The 18,837-nt window shown below is 39.1% G+C and overlaps 2 protein-coding genes across 3 annotated transcripts in view; one reads left to right on the forward strand and one right to left on the reverse strand.

Annotated features, from left to right (window-relative positions):
- LOC112158957 (ral guanine nucleotide dissociation stimulator) overlaps nt 1–12,689 on the reverse strand; it is a 79,495-nt gene extending 66,806 nt beyond the window's left edge. Inside the window, exons 1-2 of one of the 2 annotated variants that reach the window (XM_024292680.2) lie at nt 12,370–12,686; nt 12,061–12,288 (exon numbers count right to left, since the gene is read on the reverse strand). In XM_024292680.2, the coding sequence (XP_024148448.1) occupies nt 12,061–12,081 (21 nt within the window). In that variant the 5' untranslated portion in view covers nt 12,082–12,288; nt 12,370–12,686. Of the gene's footprint in view, nt 1–12,060 lie in introns of both variants that reach the window. The other variant, XM_036212849.1, reaches the window with a different exon arrangement.
- The window catches only part of ptpn22 (protein tyrosine phosphatase non-receptor type 22), a gene marked incomplete at its 3' end in the record, with an annotated part of 240,451 nt that overhangs the window by 160,859 nt on the left and 60,755 nt on the right, over nt 1–18,837 (forward strand).

Consider the following 18,837-nt stretch of genomic DNA (forward strand, 5'->3'; position numbering starts at 1 on the left):
ACAAATTGCTTTTCTAACCCTAACCATAACCGTAATCCTAACCTTAACCGGGAACGACGTCATTTAGAAAAGAGCCGGAGGATTTCTCGCCACGTGATCAAAACGAAGCCTAAAAAGCCATTCTCCCGAGCCGCCGTTATTGAAGCTGTTTACATCCGCGGTCTCGTGGTCGAGGCGTGGAAAGAGGCAGACGGTTGCAATAAACTCACTCCTGATTGGCGACAGTACTTCCTGTAGATTCGATGACTCAGCTATGACTCAGACCAATCGCTGAAGATTGTTTGCAAATGGCGGTATCCGTTTCAGGAATTGACGGTGAAAGCGGCGGCCTACTTTCGCGAGGAGAGGAAGTAATGCATTTCCAATGGGGGACCTCAGTGCTCGCTCTGTCCATTGTTTTTACAGTCTATGCGCTAGTGCCACGGCTCCGTTGCGTATGGAAGTTTTTTTTTAGGTCATAATTCAAAGTATTATGCATTTTTCAATTGAAAATTCAATTTGCAAATTCATCATGCAACTTGAGAATGCATTTTTCCTTTTGCAATTCAATATTCAATTCAGGCTTGCAAAATAATAATTCGTTTTGTAATTTACAATTCAATATGAAAATGTACAATTCAATATCACAATTTTTAAAATAAAATATTGAATAAAATCAAAATCAAATGCATGGTAAATTAGCATGGGTTTTTGATGTCATAATTCAAATGACAATGCATTTTTCAATTTAAAATTCAATATGCAGTTTGACCTTTCATTTTCAGAATCAGAATCAGAAAAACTTTATTTGTCCCAGAGGGCAATTCATTTGTAGACTACCAGTGCAGTTTCTCTCACACACAACACAGTCACATTAATGTGTCAGACCATCTAAGTTTAAAATGAGTGCTCCTTAGCTCCGTAACATCAGTATACAGCAATACATCACCTCAGCAATAATCTAAAAAAACACTTTTATCTAAATTCAACAACGTAATTGCTGAGGGCACAAAAGACTGCGAAAAACGGTTTGTTTTTCGTGCCGGAGCATAAAATCGACGCTCCGAAGGCATCAAAACAAAGTCAGGAGTCAGAGGATGCTGGGGCTGTCCCAGGATGCTCTTGGCTTTCTTCAGCACCTGTTCCTTCCACAGAGAGGGAAGGTCCCTCAGTCTAACACCAATTATTTTAGAGCAGGTCTTGACAATACCCTGCAGTTTGTTTTTGTCTTTTAAAGACAGACCATAAAACCAGCAAATAAATGAAAATGTTAAAACACTCTCAATAAAAGAACAATAAAAGGTATTAAGAATGGTTTGGTTCACATTAAAAGAGTTCAGCTTCCTCAGCAGGTAAATTCTCTGCTGCCCACGCTTCAAAATAGCGTCTGTGTTCAGGTGAAATTTCAGTTTGTTGTCTAATACGGTGCCTAAATATTTTTAGCTCTCGACAATCTCCACCTTCTCCCCATGGATGAGACTAATGCGATGTAGCCCGTCTAAAATCAAACTCCATGTCCTTTGTTTTAGCCACATTTAAATCAAGATAATCGGCATTACACCAATCAACAAACTGCGATAAAGCAGGCCCGTGGTTAGTTTCAGAAGCAGATAAAAGAGACACAAGAACAGTGTTGTCTGAGAATTTGATTAAAAATCTGTTCTCTTCTGAAGATCTGCAACTGTCTGTATACAAGATAAAAAGGAGAGGGGAAAGGACACACCCCTGAGGAGACCCAGTGTTACGAATGGAAGGTGGGGATAATTTTCCATTAACAAGGACACGCTGAACCCGGTCAGTAAGAAAATTTAAAATCAATAAAAGAAGCTGATCTGGGAGGTTAAAATCAGAAGCAAGCCTTTGGATCAGAATGTGAGGCTGCATTCTATTAAAAGCAGAGGAAAAATCTCCAAATAAAAGTCTAACATGATCCCCAGAGTTCTCAAGGTGCTTAAAAACAGTGTTCAATAAAAAAAGTTTAGCATCCTCGACTCCCTTTTTAGACTGGTATGCAAATTGCAGAGGATCCAGTTTCCCTTCAGTTAAGAACAAGATAAAAGACTTTAAAATATGTTCAAAACTTTTCATGACAAGTGATGTCAGTGCCACCGGTCTAAAATGAAATACAAAATGAAATACATTTTGCAATTTACAATTCAATACAAAATTTTACAATTCAATACTAGAGTTTTAAAAAATAAAATATTGAATAAAAAAAAAATCAATAGCATTGTATATTGTCATGGGTTTTTGATGTCATCATTCAAATGACCATGCAGTTTGTAATTTACAATTCAATGTGCAATTTGGCCTTTCAGTTTGAAATGTATTTTGTAATTTAAAATTCAATATTTAAAAATGACATTTCAATACTTGGTTTGGTTCAAATTCATTTTAAAGTAACTTAAAATCTATTGCATAGTAAAATCTCACGCTCTGTTTGTGTCAAAACTCAATTCAACATGCAAAACAGCGCCCCCCGCTGTAATGCATTCTCAGTTTTATCCAGGCGCTCCAACTCGGTCAAAACCATAGACGTAACATAACATAGACTCAACTCGAACTGCTTTGCATTCTGTCAGACGGGCGGGGCCTTCCACCCCTATATATGCTAAATCCCGCCTCCACTTCCCTTCGACCAATAAATGAATATTAAAGACTCAACTAAGCAAAGGAGTTGTTTGTTGTCGGAGGTTACAGCAGAGAATGCTATCTGCTGAAGAGTTAGCTTCTATTTGGATGACTTGGACTGCAGCTGCTGTGTGACAGCTCAAAGAGATTTTGGAGCACAACTTTTGGGCTGCTGTGAACTTTAAGACAGCAGTCCCCAACCCTCGGGCCGCTGACCGGTACCGGTGTCGGTTCAATGATTTTAGCAAGTCTAAAGGTTTAAACTTAGCCTTTGTGGTTAAATTCCCCTTTCACTTCAAAGTAGAGAACTGTTTAATGGTTACATAAAGCAAAATAAAACGACACAACCATCGTAAAAACGGGTATTTTCTGAATATAATAATAAACGTGAATCCACCGTGTCTTCATATTTATTATCTGTGTTTGTGAAACATTGGACTAAAGACTCTGTCGCCACATTTCATTACACAGAGCGGCTCCTGCTGCGTGAGAGCTGATGTCTCCTTAATCCGTTTTTGTCGAGGAAGACTCGGTTTTGTCTGTAAACAGCAGATTTTTTCTGTGAAGTCTAAGGTCCCGCTTTAGTTCCTCACTGGTTGTTTCCTGCCTGAAAGAGAGGTTCTGAATACGTTTTATTGTTTTGTTTTTGATAGGTTGGAGCTACGAACTAAGTAGCTAGCCACTCTCAGTCAAGAGACCAACACGGATGTAGAGAGCGATGTCCGGGAGTTTTTCAAAAAAAATGTCATCAGTGATTCACTACCTTCTAGAAAGAGTAAAATATACACAGATTTTTTTCATTTAGAACCAGTTATTTCACATTGAACTACAAGAACTTTCAGGACACCGTTTCCCACTGTTTTGTACACTTCAAGGCGTATTGAAGCCAGCGCAGTACCTATTTTCTGGCTGCGCTGGCTTAGGGATGCGCCTTGAACCCGCCCCTTTCTTGCAATACTTCGTGAGGGTGCACATTTGACGTCGGTGACAGAAACTAACGAGCATACACCGTGCTGCAGGTGATCTACGAAGCGTCAGGTCCGCCTTGGTCATCTAAAACACGCTTATTACCTCCACTCCTCATGAAAGTAGGCTACTGCTTTCACCGTCACTTCCTGAAACGTTGATTGCCTAACGTCTGCAACCCATCCCCAGCGATTGGTCTGAGTCTCTGTGAGTCATAAATCTATAGGAAGTACTGTCACCAATCTGGAGTGAGTTTATTGTGAGTGTCTGCCTCTTTCCACGCCTCTACCACGAGATCACGGGATGTAAACAGCTTCTACTTTAATAACACTGGAGAATTGTACAAGTCATTGTTGAAGCCTTTGAGGGAAAAACATTCCAAAATTTGATTCTGTCAGTCCTTTTGGATTTACTTACATTTATTTCTTTTTGTCGAGCAAAAAAGGAGCATTTGGGTGCCCCCCTACAACTTTCAGCTGCAAATATCATCGGTATCATTAGTTTTTTTGCTCAAGTTAAACAAATATGTCTTCAAAATATTGTACCTTTATTATCATTAAAAAATATTAAAGAAAAAAACTTCTAAATAATTTGTTTTATTAATTTTTCTTTTTTTTTTTTTTTTTTTTTAAGAATACTTCCAAAATGTTCAGACAAAGTAAAAACAAGTCTTTCCTTGTTTCCCTCCACAGTAGTGATGAATTCTGGCTTTTCTCACAGATTCAGTTGTTTGGTTCACTGTAAACAGCAGCTCTTTCTGCTACCAAATGCATTTTTAGGTTATTTTTGCTTTATTTAATTTATTATCAACTGCTATGTAGGATTATGCACAATATCCATAACTAATGTAAACATGTTTTTATTCGCATGCTTATATTATTTATATGCTGTTATTTATCCCTTCCAGATAAAATGTACAAAATAAATGAAAAAGGACTACCGTAGTTATTAATTATTCAGTTTTTAACTTTATTCATTTTAAGCTTTTTTTCCTATGCAACCACAATCCAAAATACAAGTTAAAGTGTGCAAAACCAATAAATAAAGAGTTTTATTCACAATAACGTTAAGAAAGACAAAAGAGCCTCAGCTCTGAGGATTAAATCTGGTTTCTTGTCAGTAATGATCTGTTCTGTGTTAGAGAAGATTCTGCACAGGTTGGTAGTGGAGTTCTAGATAATGATTTCCTGCAGATAAAGTCAGAGAGGCCAGACTGAGATGCTTTGGAGATGTTCAGAGGAGAGACGGTGAATATATTGGTAGAAGGATGCTGAGTCTAGAGCTGCAGGAAAGAGGTCTAGAGGAAGACCAAAGAGGAGGTTTATGGATGCAGTGAATGAAGACATGAAGGTGGCTGGTGTTAGAGTGGAGGATGCTGAAGACAGGCTTAGATGGAGGAAACTGATTCGCTGTGGCGACCCCTGAAGGAAAAAGCCGAAAGGAAAAGAAGAAGATCATGTTTATTTTCTACTATTATTTTTTTTTCATTTAAATAGTCATTCATTGAAATTCTTTCTAATCATTTTTAATAATACTGGATTGTACTATTATTTTGTTACACAGATACGAGCCGGTGGCCATAACATATCACCTGGGGGCACAAAATCCCTTTGTTGCATTTCACAAACTGGACAAAGAAAAAAGCTGGCACCCGATGGACTACAAGAATCCCAGAAGGAAGAACGAGGCGACATTGCAATTTCAAATTTCAGCATACAGATGGCGGTGGCGCAGTTGTTAGCACTCTTTCATCACAGTAAGAAGGCCCGGTTCAAATCCTGGCTGGGGGATCTGAAAAACATCGACTGGGACCTTTCTGTGTGGAGTTTGCATGTTCTCCCCGTGCATGCGTGGGTTTTCACCGAGGACTCCGGCTTCCTCCCACCATCCAGAAACATGCTTCATAGGTTAATTGGTGACTCTAAATTGCCCCTAGGTGTGAATGTGAGAGTGGATGTGTGTGTGATTGAGGCCCTGAGACAGACTGGCGACCTGTCCAGGGTGAACCCCGCCTTCGCCCATCAGTAGCCGGGATAGACTCCAGCACCCCCGCGACCCCGAAAGGGAAAAAGCGGCCAAGAAAAAAAAAATGAGCCTACAGAAGAAACTTGCAACCAGCTGTCAGGTTGGACTCATAGCTATGGTCAGGGCAAACATATGCGACTGACATATTCATTCATTCATGTTCCAGAGAAGAAATTTAGTTTGAAAAGGAGATAAAAGTTCATGGATTAAAATTAAGAATATGGGAGTAAAATTATTGTATAGAGACAAAAATGGCTATGGCCTATTATAGTTAGGGTTTTTAGATAAGTTTTTCCTTGTTTTGATTACTGATTAATTTTAAAGCATTGGTTTTTGTGTTGTATTTTGTTCTGTTTTAACTTTTACTTACCATTGTTCGTAGTATCCTTGATCCTTTGGACTTGTGCCTAGTCAAAAGTGTCAGAATATGTGTCCTAATTTTGGTAACATTTACAGGAATTCTGGCCAAATGGTTTTCTAGCATTCCTGCTCTGCAGCCCTTTGTCTTAAAAAATATATTTATTTGTTGTTTAAAATAACTGTTGCATCCCATTTTGTGCATTCTAGTCCTCTGCCTAGAATTTGTCTCACCCAAAAGCAATGGACTGACTGTTATGATTTAAAAAAACAGAAATTAAATTTGAATACATCAAGTACATAAAATTTTCCATTTCACATTTTCAAAAATCAAAAAATGCTTTCACAAATCAGAAACTGTGTTTAATTTATTATTTACTATCCAAAGCATAATTTAATTCTGGTTTGAGCTGTGTAGGTGCCACAGTTTTTGAACAGGACCTGTTCTTAGGTGGTCAGAGTACAATAAATGCGATAAAATCCTAGTATTTCACATTTTCACAAATCAGTAAAAGCTTTCACAAATCAGAAACTGTGTTTAATTTATTCTTTACTATCTAAAGCAGGGGTCTCAAACTGTTAGTGCGGCCCGCAAGGCTGATGTGAATGACAGCTGTTGTGTGCAGAACTAAACGAACCAATCACGATGAAGTAAATGGCTCTGGAGGCGGGACATCGGCAGGCTGTCCAGTACCTCATTAATTCATTGCTCCAGTCATCTGGGCGGAGGAGGAACCATGAAGCTGCTGGAAGTTCTTTCACACTGAACGCGATTCTTGTGCCCCGCCGCTCTATTGCCGCGTGAGAATTTCACAGCCTGCCGCTTGTCAAAAAGTGTGTTTCTGAGGCCGCGACGGGTGTTGGAGGAGCTGGATGTCTCACTTAGAATGAATGGGAGACACATATGGAGTTTTACTTATGTCAAAACTCCACGCAAAAATAAGACATCTCCGCGCACGCATCAAACATTCCGTGCGGACAAATCAGACCCTTGCGAGCACTATTCCTACTCCACGAGCAGAAAAAGTCAGCGTGCGTGAGTGATGCGCGCGCGGGAGCAGAATCTTCAAAGGTGCTTCCACACCGGCCGCGTGCGGTGCGTTCAAGAACGCAGTCTGCGCGGGTTTATGAACGCACGCTCAGAAGCGTCCCCGATTTGTGCGTAGAGCTCGAGACCAGACTTAAAAAATTGCGTAGCAACGTGCAGTTACGCGCGCTCCAGATGCGGAGGCCAGGAATTCTGGTGTGCACGTCATCTGTCAATCAAACCCCCCAGACGTTCTACGTCAGACCCACAAACGTTTATTGAGCCATTTGATTGGTCAATTTATAACTCAAATAACTTGTGATAATGGAAAAAATCTTTAAAAAAAATTTAGGATTAGAAAAAAGAAGTTAATCAGAAAGCAGCAGAGGAAGAATGATTATTCTGACATTTAAAATGAATGAGAAATAACTGTCTGTTTCTCAATGTAAGTCAATGGGACTTTGGCCTTTTTGCAACCCAGTGGTACTTCCTATATGGAACACGGAAGGAGGGGGGTTTGCTCAGTCCAGTTCTTATATACAGTCAATGATAGCACATCCCCGCCCTTCCGCGTGCGCCTAGGTGCATGTGGCGTGGTGGGGGAAGAGAAAAAAGTAGGAGAAGACTAGAGAGAGATCGTAGAAGAGAGCACACCTCCCGGTAAGAAGTCAGAAGGGAAAAATTAATGTAGCTGCATCGTCATCCATGTCTGTTGTCATGGTAGATAGGTGAAAGTTGCAGGAAAGTTGCGGTGCATGGTGCGCAACAAGTTTCCTTGATTTTGAGCTAATAGTTGCGATCGCAACATCGCAAAATCCTGAAGGGCCTGAAACATGCGTTCCTGTTACTTTCTTGGAAATATAATTTTAGTTGAAACTAATTAAATCCTAGATCCACCTCTGCCAGTGGACGAGACGATCATAGAGGGTTAGCATCAAAAGTAGTTGTTGGAGGTAAGAATAGAAAATGTATTTCCAAAGTGGTAGAACTTCTTCTTAGACAACGCTCCAAGTTGACTAATATTTTTCTCCTTTAACCCTGTGTTGTTAGTGTCAAAACAAGGAAAGAGCATGAACTCAAGAAACAGCCACCCAATATTATGACAGCACATAAGGGACAATAATGCATCAAATTAAAGCAATGTGTAGGTATGAGTTGGGCGACATAAGATCTGTGGCCAAGTTCACAATTAATATCCTCCTCAAAGTGTAGATATCCCCTCCGTGAGAAGCAAGTAAAGAGGGAAACCCAGGGAACCCCCAAAAACACACACACCCCCCACTTGACAAAATTTATTTCAGGCCCTGCATTCATAATAAAACAAGCAGCATTCAATGAAATATGTATTACCTTCATCTTTACAAGGTTGTAGGTAGGGCTGCCACAAACGATTATTTCAATAGTCGACTAATCTCCGATTATTTTTTTCGATTAGTCGACTAATCGGTTCGTGCGGCGACTGGATGTAAAACACTCATCTTAACCATTATTATCCTTAAACTTGAGGTCTTTAAGCTATATTCTAACTAAAATAAAGACAATAGTTTATTAATCTTTTAATGAATCTGCAGCTTTTCTCCTTCATTTGTTTCTGGCATTAAAACAAGACTTAAATCAGAGGTAATCTGAATCAACAACAGAAAACTCTTTAAAACCCTGCAATTCTTTTTTAAAGCATATATTTAATAAAACATGTATAAAGTATTTCAAAAGCTATTTGCAGACATAAACACACTCAAAATGTCAAAATATTGAGGCCCATTTATTAAAGCAAAACACTAATAACATTTTGAACTGAAGATATTCCTATATAAAACCTCAGGATGCCCATAGAAACAAAGAAAATAAATAAAAAGGAGGGAATGTATATTTTAAAAAGGGAGAAAAGCAGTGGACGTTAGAATGTACATCAGTACTTTCATTCTTTCACTACCTACATCCACTGCACATGCGCAGAACGATACTTCATATTTTCAGTTTGGGGGGGAACCCATAAATCTGTGTTACTTCTTTAATGTTGTGGTTGTTTTGCTGTTTGTTGTTGATTTTGTGACTTTAACTTACATTTACTTGTAGCTTAATGCAGATAATGTAATGCTACACTTGTAAACTTAGCTCTGGACTTTTAGGTGAGCTCCTTCACTTCTGGGACTCGTAGTTTTAAATCGTTCCATAACTCTGCTGCAGATCCGTACCGACACACAGCCTCTCTGTCTGCGGGTTGAATGTTTCATAATCCGCTCTTCGAACCGAATGACATGATCGCGGCGCAGAATATGAATGAAGCCTTCGACGAGTGGTTCATTTCCAGTGTAAACTCATTATCCGCGCCGTCCTCGCGGTGTTTTGTTAGAAGAGCGCAGATTATGAAACGTTCACTATGCAGACAGAAGCGCCGTAGACACGGATCTGCTGCAGATCTTCTGGTTCATCTCCAAACAGCGCAGTAATGAGAGCCGCGGCGGAGCTAGCTGTGTTAGCGCCGATGTTAGCTTAGCTAGACGAAGCTCTCTGTTCAACGTGATCAAACTCCGTCTCAACATGCTTCATCTTCAGGTGATCATTTATCGCCATAGTGCTCTCATGGAACACAAGTTCTGTCTAGCAGAAATTACATTGACACTTTTTCCTCTTTTATTTCCTTATGTTTTCCTCATTTTCGAGCTAGCTTGTTGTTATGAGCCTACCGGGAACTTCCTGTTACGTCACTGTCCTGACCGGATTAGCACCACTGCGCATGTGTGACAAAGAGAATGGCAGATCCGACATTAGAAAGCGCGAACCGTAGTTTTAAGATCAAAACAAGAAAAAAACAAACAAGAAAAAAACAAACAAAAAAAACGACGGTTCGACGACCAAATTATTCGTCGACTATTTTAATAGTCGAATAGTCGTCGATTAGTCGAATAATCGTGGCAGCCCTAGTTGTAGGAGAGAAATAATCCACGACTTGTTTCATTTTGTCAATAGGAATTTGGAGAAAGCAGCTGTGCAGTGTTTTACAGGCAGGATTGCTGACACTTCTATTTTGATTTGTGAACAATCTAATGGTGCATTCAGACCGGATCCGGCCAGTGCGGCAGAGGTATCAAATTTCAATGTTAAGTCAATGAAATGATGCGATGCAACTTGGGCATCAATCATGGAGAGGCTGACGCGGCGCGTCAGATTTGGGCAAGTGAAGTTTTCAGTGACAAGATAAAAGGGTGGAAAAAGAGATTCAAAATGGCCGCTCAATACGAGGATTTTCTTTCAGAATTTCCATCAATTTTTCTTAACACGCTATGGCCACTAGGTTTCTGGAGGCTAGGGTTGTGCATCGTTGCTTAGGTGGTGATTCAATTCACAAACCAAGCTCAACGATTCACGAATCGAACCACGATTCTTACTTTTTAATTTAATGTTTATTACTATGTGTATGTTTATTTACTGGATGTATGAAAATTAAAAGTATTTGTATTAAATCACCAACATTTATACCTTTATTTAGAACAGGAGATCAGACTCAACAAAACTGTTATATAAAATACAAAAATTCAGATAGAAAGAAATGTTGTCATTTTAATAACATTTTTTTGTCAACCTCTGATCAAGTTCAGCAGTAACATAAACAGCATAAACATGATAAAAATCACTGCTGTCTTGGATCATTTAACAACAAAACCTGAAAATGTTCCCCACAGTTTTCTATCCTCAAAGTTCTTCAATATTTTACGTTCTAAGCATTACATATTGGGGGAGAGTCCGTATGAAAAAAAGTTATTTTTTCGTAGCAGAATCAGCTGATTCACGTTGATTACATCCACCTTTCAGCAGCGCGAGGCTGTTTCTTCAGAATAAGCTGGAGTTTTGTTAATTGCGTCAAATGTTGAAGAGTTACCATAACTTAAAGAATGTAAACACTAGGGCTGCCACAAACGATTATTTCAATAGTCAACTAATCTCCGATTATTTTTTCTCGATTAGTCGACTAATCGGTTCATGCGGCGACTGGATGTAAAACACTCATCTTAACCATTATTATCTTTAAACTTGAGGTCTTTAAGCTATATTCTAACTAAAATAAAGACAATAGTTTAATAATCTTTTAATGAATCTGCAGCTTTTCTCCTTCATTTGTTTCTGGCATTAAAACAAGACTTAAATCAAACGATGCAATGTGAATGAACAACAAAAAAACTGAAATTCTTTTTTAAAGTTTTAAAACATATATTTAATGAAACATGTATAAAGTATTTCAAAAGTTATTTGCAGATATAAACACTCAAAACTCAGACAAAAGTAACATTTAAAACGGTCCTCAGGTGCTGCTATCGCTGCACAAGTGAAGTACACAGAACCCAGAGAAACTTTGAAAGATCTGGTAAAGCCATGTGCCTGCCAGCGCCTCTAAATATATACTGTACAATTTTCTGATACAGTTTGGTAGGTTACAGTTTGTTAGTGTTTACATAAAATTGTGGTAGAAAGCGTTCATTTTACTGCTTTGGTGGTCTATACCCATAAATCAGAAGTAACTTTACACGGTAGCGTGGGTGACGCCATTTTATCTGACATCTCATAAAAAGAGCCTATTATTTGTGATTTTTATTAAATTTTGCTTTATTTATTAAGTTTTTAGTTTAGAATTCAGCCTTAAGAGGCCATTTTAACTGGCCTTTAAATAGTTTGTTAAAGTAATACATGAAATCAAGTGCCACTGTCAAACTTTCAAATATCTTAAACTTCCATAATATTTTGGGTAGTTTGTAAAAACACACCTTCATCTGAAAAGCTACTTTGCCCAGTTATTTATCAATTAATTAGACCTTAAACTCAATTGGAAAATGAAGACAGTGATACTCGAATGTATTATAATCAATGTTAACTGTATGTTATGATATTTGTGATTTCCCTGTTAACAATACTAGATAACTTTTCACCCAAACAGTTCTGATATGTTTTAAGAAAATATATATATATGTAGTATTTTTATCGACTGGATCTGCTTGATTGTCAGTTTTTGTACTTGTATCGAGTGTGTGGGGAACAAGAAATTCCCGAGATCAATGAGTCGTGGTGTTTTAGCAGTTTACCTGTTTTTCCAGCATTATCATTCTCTCAGTATCATGGCCCTTTCGGAGTGAGCGTCCAGCTAGCTAGTCCTGGTCAGACACGCTCCTCCATCAGCATCTTCATGGAGAAAACACAAATAAAGGCGGATGCTGTTCACAGTCGGGAGGTTACGACGCCGCCAAGAGGCTTGATGCCTGGAAGAATCGTCCTGGACAGCTCCGGCATTTCTTCCCGTCCACGTAAAAGGCCTTCGGATATTTCACGGGAACAGTCTCTGTCAGTGAGCGGCGAGGGAAGGGAAACACCCACCGAGATCGGGCCCGGCTAACCTTAGCTTGCTAGCTTCAGCCAGAACATTGGCGATTGTCTCCTGGTACACTCATACATCGCCGTTCCGCTGCCTTCCAGTCACGCTTGAAAGAACAGGAGGGAAATGGGGACCTCGGCGTCCGTACTCCCAGAAAGACCTTCGCGACTTCTCATCAACAGCATACTTGTGTAAAAACGTAAATCAGGGTCAAAATAGCCGAGGCGAGAGAACAGTGAACCTTAATGGATGCTATAGCTGGTGAAGAGGGCACGATGCTGACGATGAGCAGCAGAAATCACGATGATCCTGAACGTCTCAAACGCAAAGCGTTGCCAAGGCGAAAGTAGCGCTCTTGAATGCAACTTGCTCCCTTTGAAGTATTCAATTTTCCTTTTATTTTATTGGACGCCTGAAACTATACAGCACAGGAATATTTCAGTAGAACAAAGTAGTGCATAACATACTTTAGGACAACTAAGAAGTATATATAAAAGTATTGCCTTTTCCCTAACATAAAGGAAAAAACAAAGACAAAAAGTAAACAAAGAACTACAAAACGTGATTTATTTCAAATATTTTGTTTTCACGTTTTGCTGCAGTTCCAGTTTCATTGGGAAACAATTAGGCTTTTTTATTAGTACATAATTTTTTTGTACTAATAAAAATCTAGACTTCATAGGTAAATTACCTTTTTCCTGCCTTTTTGTTAGAATTACATTCTAATAAAAGAAGTAGGCTATCCTCCTTTATATATTTTTTTACAATTAGCCTTTAGACCATGATCCACATGTGTCTCTTTTATCTCTCTATGGTGGCTCTTTGGTCAAACATAAAATAAGTCATGGAGACTGCTGATCCAGCCATGCTGACCGTCAGAGTCAACCCCAAACTAAAATAACAAAACCCAGCAGTGTAAGACTGCTGAGGACAGAGAGGGGGAAAGGAACAACAACGAAAAAGAAAAGAAACATAAAATAGCATTTTTTTTAAAGTAAGGATTATTTAATTATCATTTATTTAATTTAGATGAGTTAAATGTATAAATGGATGTCTGAGGTTCACATAGATTATAAACTATGTAGTTTTTACATCCTGTTGACCTAAAGACATCTTGTTTGTTCAACTCTACCTCCAGAATGAACAGATTTTATATGCAAAGTAAAACTTTGATAAAAAGTTTGATCTTTTATGAGTTAAAAGCACATATTATCTTATGCTGCACATTTACTAGCTGCTCAGAGCTGCACTGAGATGATTCTGTTTGGCACAGAGCAGGTTGTATTTTGAAAAGAAGTTATTTGAGCTTCTGTCAAACGCAAAAAAAAAAAAAAACATTTTAAAAGATGCATGGTTGTTTTTATATTTTTGCTTGTTTTCGTGCCAAAAAAAAGACATCATTCAAATTTATTATTAAAAACAGAAAATCATGAATGCAAATCCAAATTTCTAAAGTAGGCTAAAGTAAGACTATGCGGCTCCTTCTAGGTTTTGATCAATTGAAAACGAGCCCAAATGGCTATTTTACTGTTACAGGTTGTAACCCCTGAGCTAATCACTTAGACGCCGGCTGTCTGTGTCGGGAGTCAGTTTAGCGATGGCCAAGAAACGCTCATTCAGTTTAGCATTCAAACTTCATGAAGAAACTTGGTGAAACTAGTGATTAATCTGCACGACATGCTGGGAGTGGGATGGATCCTATATGTATCCAAGAATGGCCCAGGCAGATGGTGGACATTGGAAAGACAGAAGGAGAAAGGAAGCAGACTATTTCCTGGTGGAGGAAGGGAACAGCATATTTCTTGGACGAACAGCGACCGACGAATTGGAAGAACTTGTTTGAACGTGGATTATTGAGTAAAGACAGAGAAGTACACATGAAGAGGATTTTTGATGCGGAGGTTGATGATGCTTCAAATAGAAAAGAAACATTAACAGCCAGTGCTGATCAGAACAATGTTGTCATCATTTTGATAAATCCTGAAATGTTCATCTGGTGTTGTCTGCATTTTCTTTTCTTGCATTTCACAGCAAAAAGAACCCGTTAGCCATGTTGTCTGTGCCAAATGTTGGTGATAAACGCCTGGGCTGTATGTACATCCGACACATTCTCCCTCCCGACTCGTCACATATTGACGGATGGTTAAAGAACCCTCCGCGTCAAAACTTGAAGCTTTGGGGGTACCTTTATAGTCAAAATGTGACAAGCTGGCTTGTCCAATTAGATCACGGCACCGGACACGCAAGGGTCCCAGGTCCCGACCCGCAACGGAAACAGGACCTGACCCGCAGCAGTGCTGGGTTAAAAATGTGAGGAGCTGGTGGATCCAATTGAATCAAGCCTTCCAACCACCAGCTACCAGGACACAGATCGTGTCAGTATACCCGGTACCGGGGCGGCACCCGACGCGCAACGGTCCCGGGACCCAACCTGCAGCAGGTCGATGCGTCGTCTTTTGATGAGCTGTCTGATGAATCATGGCTCCCAGCCTCCAGGTCTTCTAACGGGATGCGGAGCACGCCGGTATACCCGGTACTGGAGATGGCACCCGTACCGGGCGCCCGGACCCTTGATTTAATTGGGCCCTGATTTGAAACCCTCCCGATGAGTCATCTTATGACGCACTGTCAGCTGTCACTGACTTCTTTCTCTCACTGTCAGACTTCTGTATAGCTAGAACGTGATCACACAGTCCGACTACTTCCAGTTATTGACTGTATATAAGAACTGAACTGAGCAAACCCCCCTTCTTCCATGTTCCAAACAGGAAGTACCAGTGGGTTGCAAGAAGGCCAAAGTCCCACTAGCTGCGTTTACATTACACATTTGCGTAAAACATTATCAAAATTCTAGAATTTCGAAAAAAACAATGTTTCAAAATGACACTGTTTCCATTAAATAACCATTTTGTGATAAAGCACAAATCAACTCACGCTATAAATCATTAAAAACACGACGATGAATGAGAACAAGTGTTTCTTTTGATTTATTCACTAAAAAAGGGGCATTGCGGTGACGTCACAGCTCTGTCTGGAGAGCGCGTGCCACACAGAGTCTATTTACAGTCTCAGGTGCACGTGAGAAAGCTGTTCAGCGGTTTATAAAAAAATAACCACAAGCAAGTAAGCTGCTGGACCTTTTTCTGTTTAAAAACATGACAAGCCAGCACGCTCTCGATAAACTGCTGTCAAGTGAGCCCTCTCTCAAATACGGCATGCGACTTTAATACAATCGTTACGATAGCAGCAAGAAAGGCTTCTTTTCAAAGAGTAAAGCGCACCTCCTGGTTTCCAAAGACCCATTTCACTTCTCACATATAGTATCTCTTCTTGTACTCTTACCCACAAAGTTTCAGCCTGATCTGATGTAGTATTTTGTAGTACTCATCAATTGAAAATGGGTACTTAAGCGAAAAAAAAAATGCAAATTTAAAATACTCATAAAATGAAAACTCCTAGTTTCCAGAGAACCATTTCACTTCTCACTTAGAGTATCCTTTGCTGTTATGTCACCCACAAAGTTCCTGCCAGATCTGATGTAGTATTTTGTAGTACTACCTTGTACAAATTGTGTACTTAAGCGATAAAAACTACAATTTTAAAATAAAAATGAAAACTCCTATGACCCTGTGGAAACTATGAGTTTTCATTTTATATGTAGATTAAAAAGGTAGGTTTTTTTTCGCTGAAGTACCCATTTTCAGTTGAGCAGTACAACAAAATACTACATCAAATCAGGGTGAAACTTTGTGGGTGACATAACAAGAAAGGATACTCCAAGTGAGAAGGGAAATGCTTCTGTGGAAACTATATTATGAGTATGTGAGGGAGAGGCCTCCCCTCACCATACTTAAGTTCAGCTCACTTCCTGTAGGTGTGGCTGTGAATGCACACATGGCTGCATCCAGGAGACCCAGCTGAGATTGATTGCTGTGCTGATCTCTGAGCTGAACCAAGTGGACTCAAGGGGGGGATGGATATTTGTTTCATTTGTTTAATTTCTGTTCTGTTATTTTGTTATGTGTAGTTAAGTTAAAATGTGTTAAATTTAAAGTGCAAGAGTAACTTGTGTCCTTTTAACTCTTCTGGGAATGTAGGTTTAGGTGGGAGTTTTTTTATGACTTCATTTGGGTTTGGTTTAGTCTTCCACTAATTAAGAGGGTGTTTTCTTGTTTAATGAGGTTTTGCTGGTTGAGGGTCATGTCCTCTGTAAGTCCTCTGTTTTTCTTGAAAGAAAAAAAAAAGTAAATATTAAAGCAGAATTCTGGCCATTTCTGAATATGCCTCATCCTTGTCAAGACTACAGCTCCTCTCACACGCTGACGTACTGAAATCCAGCTTGGAAAGGAGACTCCATGACCAGAAACTCTACAGAGTATTTTAAATTAGTAGTTTTTTCACTTAAGTACCCAAATTTAATTGAGCAGTACTGCAAAATACTACATCAGATCAGGGTGAAACTTTGTGGGTGACATAACAAGAAGGGATACTATAAGTGAGAAGTGAAATGACTCTGTGGAAACTAGGAGTTTTCATTTTATGAGTATTTCAAAATTGTAGTTTTTATCGCTTAAGTACTCAATTTGTACAGGGCAGTACTACAAAATACTTTATCAGATCATGCTGAAACTTTGTGGGTAAGAGTACAAGAAGGGATACTATATGTGAGAAGTGAAATGGGTCTTTGGAAACCAGGAGGTACGCTTTACTCTTACTTTGAAATGAAGCCTTTCTTGCTGCTACCGTAATGATTGTATTAAAGTTGCATGCCGTATTTCAGAGAGGGCTCACTTGACAGCAGTTTAACGAGAACGTGCTGGCTTGACACCAGTATACAGAGGCAGGTGAAAGTCTCTTTGTCATTAGTCGCGTTTTCATTGACTCTGAAATTTCACAAATTGGAATTTCGATAATAAATTCTCCTAATGGAAACACCACAAATTAAAAAAAACTCGCATTTTTCGTAAAAAAGTTTTTGCGCTTAGAGGAGGTGGTATTTGGGTTGTACCGAAAGAGACATTTTTCACAAAACTGTAATGGAAATACTTTATTCGAAATAAATGCTCTTCTCGGTATGAAGAGTCTGCTCTGAGCGCTGCACAGCCGGCGCACGTCGGTGACGTCACACCTCTTTAGGGTCATACGGAATCGAGCAGCTGCTCCTCCTACTTTCCTCATCACTTCATCTGCAGCTGCACTTTTGCAACTTGAAGCCTGAAGTCTCATGAGTGCGAGAGCCGTGACAGAAACTTGAATGGATGTTGTTGTGTTTTCAAACAGAAAAAAAGGTCCAGACGCTTTCCTGTTAGAACGCTTTTTCTCTTAAACGCTGAACAGGCTTCTCTCTCTTCTGAGTCGAGCTGCGCTGCACGCGCCCCAGACAGAGCTGTGACGTCACACAAATGCTCCCTTTTAGTGAATCAATAAAAAAATACTTGTTCTCATTCATCGCCGTGTTTATAATGACTTATCATGTGAGTTGGTTTGTGCTTTATCACAAAATGATGATTTACTGGAAACTGTGTCATTTTGAAAGTGTGTTTTTTTCTAAATTCCTAGAATTTCGATAAAGTTTTGCACAAATGTGTAATGGAAACGCAGCTATTGAAAATGATGCCCTGCACTTGTCTTAAAAATATTTGTATCTTTTCAACTGTTTTCCTTGGAGTAAAACAAAAACAAAATAGTCAGAGTCCAGGGATTTTGGACTCCAATTAGTGCAATTTGACTAGTGCAAATACACTGCTCGAAAATGCTCTCAACATTCTTTTTAGCGAAATTATTCCTCTTTTTACAATTGCCCCCTAAAATATCCTGTGAAAACAAGTAAATTTATCCTGGGAAGTGATTAAAATGTGTACGGGCATTGCAGCGATGTGTGTTTTTTCCGAAGGTATTAAATGTGACCAACAAAAATTTCTATCCCTTTTTGTGCTTGATCACACTAAAAATGTGTGCAAATAACATCAAAATAGAAACCGGTTAGAATAATATCTGAATGAAATGAAAGGTTAATATTTTCAATAAAACATTAAATATTTAGGGATTATTCAAATTTATATTTAGATTTCTGTACGATCTAAGAGAGGAAATTAAAATATAGTTTGACAGGACATTTATAAAATAAATATTGAACATGTTTCTGTGGAAATTGCTAAGATTACCTTTTATGATTTATGTGAAATTGTGTCAAACAGCATTCAGCTGTCAGCTTTGCTCTCCCATTTTTCATGAGATGAACTTAAAGATCTAAAATTGATTCCAGATACACAATATTACCATTTCTCTCGAATATTGTTCACAAATCTGTCTAAATATTTGATAGTGAGCACTTCTGCTCTGCTGAGATAATCCATCCCACCTCACAGGTGTGCCACATCAAGATGCTGATCTGGCATCATGATTATTGCACAGGTGTGCCTTAGACCAGTGTTCCTCAACCACCGGGCCGCGGATCGGTACCGGGCCGCAGACCAATTGCCACCGGGCT

Source organism: Oryzias melastigma, linkage group LG7, assembly GCF_002922805.2.
Source record: "Oryzias melastigma strain HK-1 linkage group LG7, ASM292280v2, whole genome shotgun sequence".
Lineage (NCBI taxonomy): Eukaryota > Metazoa > Chordata > Actinopteri > Beloniformes > Adrianichthyidae > Oryzias > Oryzias melastigma.